The sequence below is a fragment of the Belonocnema kinseyi genome, chromosome 6, assembly GCF_010883055.1.
Source record: "Belonocnema kinseyi isolate 2016_QV_RU_SX_M_011 chromosome 6, B_treatae_v1, whole genome shotgun sequence".
NCBI lineage: Eukaryota > Metazoa > Arthropoda > Insecta > Hymenoptera > Cynipidae > Belonocnema > Belonocnema kinseyi.
Window position 1 is genome coordinate 93,028,501 of NC_046662.1, and position 9,947 is coordinate 93,038,447.

General features: G+C 34.5%; 1 protein-coding gene across 6 annotated transcripts in view; it reads left to right on the plus strand.

Annotated features, from left to right (window-relative positions):
• The window catches only part of LOC117175064, a 106,239-nt gene that overhangs the window by 77,087 nt on the left and 19,205 nt on the right, over window positions 1-9,947 (plus strand). For 3 of the 6 annotated variants that reach the window (XR_004467426.1, XR_004467425.1, XM_033364605.1), the window contains exon 7: window positions 1,787-2,166. The exons of 2 other annotated variants lie outside the window; for them this stretch is intronic. Coding sequence is in view for 2 of the 4 variants with exons in the window: in XM_033364605.1 (XP_033220496.1) it covers window positions 1,787-2,166 (380 nt within the window). In the remaining 2 variants the exon portion in view is untranslated. Of the gene's footprint in view, window positions 1-1,786; window positions 2,167-2,268; window positions 3,425-9,947 lie in introns of those variants that run through there. One more of the 6 variants, XM_033364606.1, reaches the window with a different exon arrangement.

Here is a 9,947-nt window from a genome sequence, read left to right on the forward strand (position 1 = left end):
GAGGGGGATTACTTTGAAGGGGACAACATAAATATTGAGGAATAAATGAATATTTTTTGAGAAAATCATAAAGTCACCTTATTTTTTGAACACACCTCGTATCACCATGAACTGTTTCAGATTTTTTCTATTATTTTTCAATAAAAAACTATCTAACAAAGTTCACTGTCATTAAAAGCTGTGAAATGTCCTTATATTTGATGAAGCTTTCGGGTCTGTAAGCTGTACAATTTTTTGAATATTCGTTTTATGATCATTACCGTAAAAGATTCTCACCTTTAAAATAATTCTTAATTTATTGAGCTGCTATTTTTGTCACTTACTTTTTTAACGTCAAATCCAGAACACTTGAATTTTTGTTCGCTAGTGTTAACACAAGAATGTATATTTTGAAATAGTTTTGATGAAAAGAATGTTGTTTATTATTGATTTAAAGATCGCTTCCAATTTCGAATTCAAGGGAACGCAATGAAACTCATCGGAGCAATTTATTCTGATCTGCAGATATTTTTTAATTAAATGTTTTCAAATTGATCAGTAAGATATTAATGTATCCAAATGAGACCTTAATTGTAGAAACTTGTTCAATATCCATAAAGATGTCTCATAAAACTATAATTTAAATGCACTAGCCACGGAGGTAACATAAAAAGAAAAAAATGTTAAAATATATGAAGAATGGAAACCTTGATTCGAAAGATGGAATTAGATTTTATGATAACGAAATGAATCTTTCACGCCTGTAATGAGAAAAGCTGCACCTATAGCCATATGCAGCAGCAGATTGCTAGACCCCAAGATTTACGGTGGTTCGCGGAATCTTCTATTCGCTCCATCGAGCCGATCCTAAATCGATTAATCGGCGTCCGATAGAAGGGCAAACGAGCTAAGCATTGAAGGGTAGTATATAGTGCATTTGGACAGTGGCTGCAATCTATGAGGGCGTAAATATATCTGCACATATATCGAAAAAGACGTTCGGTGCATAGATAAATTGAACCACACACTTTAATTCCATTCAAAAGCGGCGCTTGATTTCCAAATTTAATGTACGATAAAACCATTTGACTTTCAGAATTCGAATATAAAACGGAGTAAAGTCTATCATTTTGTATAGATTTATATACCAGCTTCGTTATTTTTTAGTAGCAATTCACGGTAAAATACTATAATATAAAAACCTGGAAATTAGACAGTTTTGTTAAAATAGTATTTTTTTCGGCATGCTAACTTTTTTTTAACAAAACGACTACTTTACAACTTTGGCTTAATTATTTCACATAAAAAAATTATAATTTTTATGATGTTTTGAGTAGACTCAGTTAGACTCGATGCAAGTTACTTCTAAAATGAATTGTTTTTAATTAAGTAACTTGAGTACGGAAACTAGCACTCAACTTGTCCCTCTCGGGCATTAAATGAGTCAGTGAGATTACAGGATAGATACGTCTATGTAAGGCTTAACAGTCTTTTTGGTGAGTGTTTTAAGTGATTATGTGCTGTCATAATAACCTAAAGTTTTTGCAGGTTTTAATCAGAATAAACTACATTTCATGATAAATTATATAATTCAGTACTAAAAAATAGTTTTAAAACGTATACTATTATTTCTGAAGCATTCAAAACATAACTCAAATTGGTTCTATTACTCTTATGATGTTGTATTCATCAGATAAAATAATTGTTGTTAGAGAATATAATATTCCATTAATTTTTGTTTTTGTGAATACTTATAAAATATTTAAAAATTGGTCTCTTCCCATTAATAATCAATGAAAATTTATAGCCCATCAAATTGATATCCAGCTAGAGTTAGAAGAAGAAGAACAACTTTCTAAAAGAAAGGATCCTAAGCTTGCAAAAGTGGAGGGTGAAATTAAAGAGAAGACTTTAGACGACACCCATGTGCTTGAAGAATTAAGCCCAGACACAGAACCGACATCAGATGCAAATCCTGTGCTCGATGATAGGGAGGAAGAGATTGACGCAGACGAGGGCAGCAACGAAAAAGCGACGGATGAAATTGAGAAAGAGCGGGAGTCAGATAGACATAACGGGGAGGAGAACAAAGAAAAGGAGAATTCCTGGCCGATCGGTCTGCCTTGGGAGCCCAAAGAGTCAGACAAAAAAGAGAAACGGGGGAAGGAGATGCGGGAAAAAGTCAAAGTACTTTATAACGATCGTGTCTTCCTCTACCTTTGCAACTTCTTCTCACTATAATTTTTCTTATTCTTTTTCTTCTGCTATATCGCATTAATCCTTTTGTAGCGCGCGAACCACTGAGTTTGTACAAGCAGTCTCAATTGTGGTTATCTGCCCTTCTTCCACGCGAGAGAATTGCCGAGTCATTCCAGCGCCTTCCTCAATGTGCTATTAAATTTCCAGTGTCAAATGCTTCGTCGGACCTCATCGAGACTTAAACAGCTTATTTATGCTACGTTTCACAGTTCCCGTTCAAAAATTTACTTCTGGATTTTAACTGAATTTAGTTTGAGTCAAGATGACTTTCCAGTTTTAAGAAATCGGACTTTGTAGAATATTCCGAATGGGTGTAAACATTTTATAAATATGGGTATGAAACGTAACTACGCCCACTAACTGCACCTTCTAACGAAATCACCTAACGAGGCTCACTAAATGCATCCTCTAACGAGACCCGATAAGCACGCCCAATAAATATGCCTAGTGGCACCTAACTCCACCCCCTAAAGAACCACACGTATCGTATTCACTATAAACATCCGCTGACGAGACTTGATGAATGCGCCCACTAACCCCACTTCCAACTTCACCTTTAAGGGAGACTGGATAATCGCACCCTTCATAAATCACATTACCTACCCATGTCCTCAAAGTCCACCCGTTAATGAGACCCACGAATCTTACTCGCTAACTCCACTATGTTAAGTAAACTCTGCAACGAGATCCGATGAACACACTTATTAGCCACGCCCTCCAACTCTACGCTCTAAAAAGGCCCAATTCAACTCCCTAAACACATCTGCTAATGATACTTGATTAACCAATGAAAACCTTAACTTATCATACCTCCTATCGACATGCACTGACCAAACGGTTAGAAGTGTTTTTAATTTACTACATTAGAGAAAGACAAAATTGTATACTAAATGTACTAAACGCACTTACACACCAATTATTTATTCAGAATTGCGTGAGGGCTGCCTGACCCCTGAGAAACTGCGTGAGCCAACAGTTGCAGGAAGGCTGAGAACTGGGTGACTGAAAGCGAGTGTTTGGTGTGTGTGGTGTTCCACATCCTCTACCTTTAAACTTTATCGAAAAGATAGACAATATAGACTTATAATTTATTATATTCATAAATAAAAAATTATTTCTAATTTATTAAAGGCCGAGTCTACTAACGGCGAGAAAGTTCGAGTCCTCTGGTTTTGACGTTGAAAAAGTAAGTGAAGAAAAAATGGTAGTTTAATGAAAGATGTATCATTTTTAAAGGTGAAAATTTTGTACATTGATTAGCCGAAAAGTAATATGCAAAAAAAATTATTGTAGCTTACTGATTTAAAAATCTGATGAAAAGTAAGGAAATTTGATAGCTTTTAAAGACAGTGAACTTTGAAGCATAGTTTTTTATTGAAAAAATAATAGCAAAAATCTGAAAAAATTCACGGTGGTACCTTAAACATTTCTGAACAGTTTGCCGTAAAAAATTTTCAAAATATAAATCAGTGCTCGTTTTTTGTAAATAAATATGCGACTGAACAATCTTCAGTTGTAATGAAGATAATGCAGAACCCAGCGTGGTGCCGTTTTTTCAGGGGATCATCCTGGGTTTTCCTTACCACACACTAAACATTTTTTAGGCAAGCTGCTGCCCACGTGGTAGACCTGCAACACCAAATGCGTCGCGTGCTGCTCGCCAGCAACTTGGTACACATCCTCTCTCATATTGGACACGCTGTGCTCTCTAGTCCCAACAGCATTGATACAATAATGCTCCCTATAGCCATTAAGAAGACAGCCGCTCGCCCAAATTTTTTCAGAGTAGGGAAAGGGTTTTATGGCTAGAGTGAGGCTCGGAGGCAAAAGTTGGGCAGGTTGGTCTAAGGGAAACCGAGGACGATCCTTTGAAAAAATGGCACCATGCTGGTTTCTGGCACTTGATTTCCCATATAAAGAACTGACTTCAAATATTGCAATTTACAAGAAATCTACAAGAAGCATATACTTCCTTTAAATTGTAAATGATCACAAAAAGTTCAACTAACTACCTGCAATTTAAATCACTTTATTATCTTCATTAGAACTGAAGATAGTCCAGTCGCATATTTAATTACAAAAAAATAGCAATTATTTATATTTTGCAAATTTTTCGACGGCAGTCTGTTCAGAAAAGTTTAAAGTACTACCATGAATTTTTAAAGATTTTTCCTATTATTTTTTCAATAAAAAACTATATTTCAAAGTTAACTGTCTTTAAAAGCTATCAAATTTCTTTACTTTTTATGAGATTTTCAAATCAGTAAGCTACATTTTTTTTGCAGTATTACTTTTCGGCTTATTAACGTAAAACATTTGCACCTTTAAAATGATACCTTTTTCATTAAGCTACCATTTTTTCTTTACTTACTTTTTCAACGTCAAAGCCAGAGGACTCGAATTTTCTTGCCGAGAGTAAAAGTCCAGACAGTTCGTACGTTTATGCATATTTATAATATGGTTGAATCTAAACGTACGGACCTGGAAAGTGGAAGAAGGAGCGGGAAAAGGGGGAAGAAACGTGACTTGTGCTAGATGTATGGACACAAGTCACGCCCCCTTCACTTAAAAAGCTCCTCTTTCGCTTTGGCAGGTCCGTACGTTTAGTCTAGACCGCGTTATAAGCGTACATAAACGTATGGACTCTCCAGACGTTTCGACACTGCCTTTATTAAAATACGGCGCTTAATTTAAATTTAAAAAAAGTCCGAAAAAAACCCACGGCTACTTTCCAGCTGTTAGAGGCTTCTACGCTGATGCGGGTTCTTCATTTGTTGGTGGTCAATGATACAACTGTATACGTTGTGGGCCTCTGGCAAAACTGTGTACCGGATCATATGGGCACGTCTACATTTAGACATCGATAGGTGGTACCCTACTAACGGTTCACGTGCACAGATGGTAAACTCTTAACTGTGTACGTCTCAATTTTCGAGGAGTACGAGTCCAAATGTGCACGTCGAGGGCCGGAGGTTGGCTGCTCGCATAACTGTGCAGATTTATGATCAGACACTCCCAGATGTGCACGTCGAGGGCAAGTAGTACAACTGCATAGGTTGTTGACTACTGGCTCAACTAGGCACGTGCACAGATTGGACTTTTTCAACTTTGAACATCTAGGGTAAAGGGTACAACTTGGCACGTTGTTGGACACTGGCAAAACTGTTCACGTGGACATGTGTGTTGAAAAACTGATCGAATCAATTGACACGTACCGAATTGTGTACGTATCTGTGCACGTAATATGTTAGTTGGGTACCATCTGTGAACGTCTAAATGTAGATTAATACATTTTTTGTCTAGCTGCTACAAAATAGCCAACTCAGATTAAAAATCGCCCTGGAAGCAACCCTTAGAAAAGTTCATTGAGAATAACCCTTTCCTTAAGCATACCCACACAATAACCCGTGCAGAAATTTCCCCATATTTCCCTATTTGAAGCTGGGTTCTGATGGGGCCCCTATCAGAATATCTAGTACAGAAGAAAATGAAAACAATGTTTTTGTGAGTATTTACACTCGTTCTTCTTGAAAACTTGATTTAGGGCACTAATGAATATTTTCTTCGGAGCCAGGTAGATATTTTTCAGTTAAAGTTAAAGAACTTATGTCAAGTACAGCTGGCCAGTGCTTTTTTCGAAAGAAAAAAAGTTCTAAGTCCCATCTTTATGAAAAATTGTGAATGTTTAGAAAAAATTACATTTTAAGTTTAGCTTTAAATGTTCATAAAAAATGTAAGTATTTGTAAAAAGTTGTAAAGTAGTCTACAATGAGAAAAAATAAAATATTATACGAAGAAAAATTTCAGTCGATTGAATTTATTTACTTGAAAAGGATTTTATTGATATTCATGTTAAAAGTTTGTATATTTTTACGTTTAAATAATGTCGTATAATATAAATATTTATTTACAAAAAGAGAGTTTAAAATTTGGTGTTTTAACTTTTTTAAGCTGTAGATTATGAGGATGGATTTTTCATCGAGTTTCAACTTATCGGTTTAGCGCAGTGGTTAAGACTCCCGACTGTTAGGCGCTAGATTTAGGTATAGATAGATATGTAGGTTTGATGCTCTGTAGCGTTAGAAATTTTATTTTTAATATAATGTTTAAAAATGTAATATATGTATTCACTCTAAACGGCACCATTAATTTTTTAATTAAAAATACTCGCAATTAATCAATATTTATTTTTTAAATACCTTTTCTATCATATCGTTACAGTATAGCAGTAGTGGGTGTTAAAATTAACCAAACTGTTAAGATGAAAGTTCAATTTATGAAATTATAAATAATATTCGAATCGTATAAAGTCGCATTATGATGAACGGATAAAAGTACTGGCTGCCAGTAGCGTGACAGTACCCTGTAGGAGTCCCGCAGGGGCCCTTCCCTTTAATTGGATTGTAGGCGAGCTGACCCCACTAGAACCCTACTAGAAACTCCATTAGGGCCCCATGGCCTCCGCGTTACGTTCTAGATGGGGTTTCGACTAGTTTTCCCCACTAGAGAGCGAACGCAGCCAGGGAAAACTAGTAGGGGCCCCACTAGAGCCCTTTTGAAATTTCTGCACGGGAAGTACCTTAGTGTGCAATGTACATTAGTCAAGCTTCTAATTACATTCTATAAACCCCCAAGCGACTTGCTGCAGATCGTTTATTGGCAACACTGAAAATTACTTGTACTGATCAGAACAATAACCACATACATTCCTTCCAATGATGCAATACGATAATAACCTATTCAAAACGCTTATTAGAAAGAGTCATTAGCCAACTAAAGAAAAACTCTTACAAACTTTCTTTACAAATAATTCCAGCCGCATTTCATGTAAATAGTATTAAACATTAGCAACAATTATAGAATGATTCATCCATGTAAGCAAAGTGAATAAAGCCACACTAAGTGACCTTTCGTGAGAATAAATGAAAACAATTAATTGGAATTTATTATAATATCGTTTCAAATTAGGGAAAATCGAGGTTTTAGTACACTTATTCGTATTACAGTACCGAAGTTTAATATTATCATATGAGTATTTAAAACACGAAGACAAGAAAGTAGTATTCTAAATAGGAAATATTAGGAATCTCCATTTTTAGAATTAACATTCCTTAAATTATTATTCTTGATTCTTCATATAGTTTCCTTTGAGAATGCTCCTCGATTGTTTCCGCCACTTTTCGATCGAGCCGAAAGGTTATGATTCACAGCATATTAAATAGAAGTTAACTCTTTCTATTTGCAATAATTCATTTACCATGGTATTTAAAATATTAAAAATTCTTTCTCACTAAGGTAATAAGATTGAATTCAATGAGTAAAATATTTATAAATTATTACATCTAAATACACTCAAGTTTATTATACTGAGTTACCGAGATATCAAATTAGATAATGTTATTCATACAAGAATATTATCGGTTCTTTTTAAAGAAATGTGTTTGATAAAAAATCAATTTGTTCATTGAAAAGGGGCCCAGATATTTGTCATACTGCCCTGAATTATCTAGCTACGCCGCACAGTGGTAAAAAACGTTTTTCTTTGTTCATAAACCTAATATCTCAAGATTGGCTGAACGGAATTGAATGAAATTTAGACTGAATCCAGTTCACGTAATACCTAATAAGAGGAAAATACTCACAAGATCCAAATATATTTTCCAAGACCGGAAAATCCATGGCAAATCGGGTACTTTTCATATTTTATGAATAAACTGACTTAAACTTTTAGAAATAATGATACATTTTTTTATATCAACAATAAAATTTTTTTATTTACATCGACCAAACTAAAACCCAAAAGAAAATTGGTACCTTCGATCATTCATTTTCCTGAAAAATTCTATAAAAAACAATAGCTTTGTCAACTAAAAAACCTGAAAAATCAATTTTTTTTCATGTTTTATCAAATTTTTTTGGAAAATGAAAAATCGGAGGTGCCAATTTTCTTTTGGATCTCAGTTTGACCTATGTAAATAAACAAATTTGAGTGTGAATATCAAAAAATTTATCATTGTTTCTAAAAGTTTAAGTCAGTTTATTCATAAAATATGAAAAGTACCCGATTTCCCATGGATTTTCAGGCCTTGGAAAATATATTTGGATCTTGTCAGTATTTTTCCTTTATTGTGTATGACGTGAACTGTATTCAGTCTGTATTTCATTAAATTCCTTTCAGCCAATCTTGAGATATTTGGTTTATGAACAAAGAAAATCGTTTTTTACCACTGTGTGCAGCTGAGCCGAAACTTTTGACAAATGTTCCATAATATAAGTTAGCCTTGGGGTTTAGTTGTTAGGGAATACGTTAGTGCTTTAGGTAAGTTAGGTTTAAATCTCGCCGCAGCCGTTCCGATTTTTCATAGCGATTAAGCATGCGATTATGTATATAGTGAAGAAATTAAGTATATAATAATAAAAATAATAATTGTAGGCGTCTTTTCGTATTCAATTGTATTTAATTTGTGTATTTAGTTGCTCGTTCTAAAGGCTAAATTTTTTGGTGGAATGAGTCCGTTTTGCATATAGCCGTTTGAGATTCTCATATGCTTTGTATAACAAATTCAGAAGATGTTTTCGCTCTTTCGAATAAAATGTATTACTATCGCTTTAACTTCGCTTGTCAACTTTAATATAGTGAATTTTAAATTCTCACAAGTTTAATAAGAGTTAATGCAACATTTTTTCCACTTGTTTAAACAAAAATATTAGTTTTGACAGCTGGAAACCGCTTCATTAATTTTTGATACGCCATCCCTATTTTCCCTATTTGAAAACGATATTATATTAAATTCTGATTTATTATTATTATTTATTCACCAGAATTCACCACCTGCATTGTACTGGCCCAGTACTGTACACCAGTGCAGACAGGTGAAAGTTTGCCCAGCACCGGCTAACGGTTAGCTGCATGATCGGGGTACTACTATGCTAGAAGTGCAAAATTCTAACCTAAAAAAGTTGGTTTGCGAATGTTGTGGATGTGTTTTAAATGACGAAAAATGGTATATTTAATTAACGTGCAAAGATTATTTTGAAGACCAATATTGTTAAGTTCAATATTTACGAACCCTAACGTATCCTGACATCTGTGATGAATGTGATATGGATGTATAAACAAACAATTAGCATAGTCTAGTGATAGGTAGTTTAAAATGCGAAAATTAGTTAATAAACAAATTCTAGGCACAGTTGCCTGAGTGATGAAATCTAGAATTTTAAGGAGAGTAAGACATGTAATTCCGAATGCATGGATACGGCTGAAGGGCTTTTCAATTCAGCGAAATCAATTAAACTTTAAAAAAAAGTTTACACTGACTTGATTATTTAGTGGACAGTCGCGCATGTCTACAGGTGATGGCTCATAAATTTCATCTGCAGATGATGAAGGAACACACAGTGACTCAGGCACAACTTGAAAAAAAAAAACTGAAAAATAACGCAAATGCGAAAACTGCTGCGAACCTCTATTTCAAACCGGTCTTAATCAATTCGTCAGAATATGTTAAACGGGCACTATTACTGCAACTAACATTTTTCAAATTTTTGTTAGTTTCGGGGTAAGCATCGGCATTTAGTACGCCAGTGATTTACCAGTACTGTGCCAGTACTGGGAGTCAGTACACATAATAATTTTGGTTTTAGACCTTCTACTATGTATTATTTCTCTTACCCCTGTCCTATAAATAGAATAGCTACATTGAAATTGC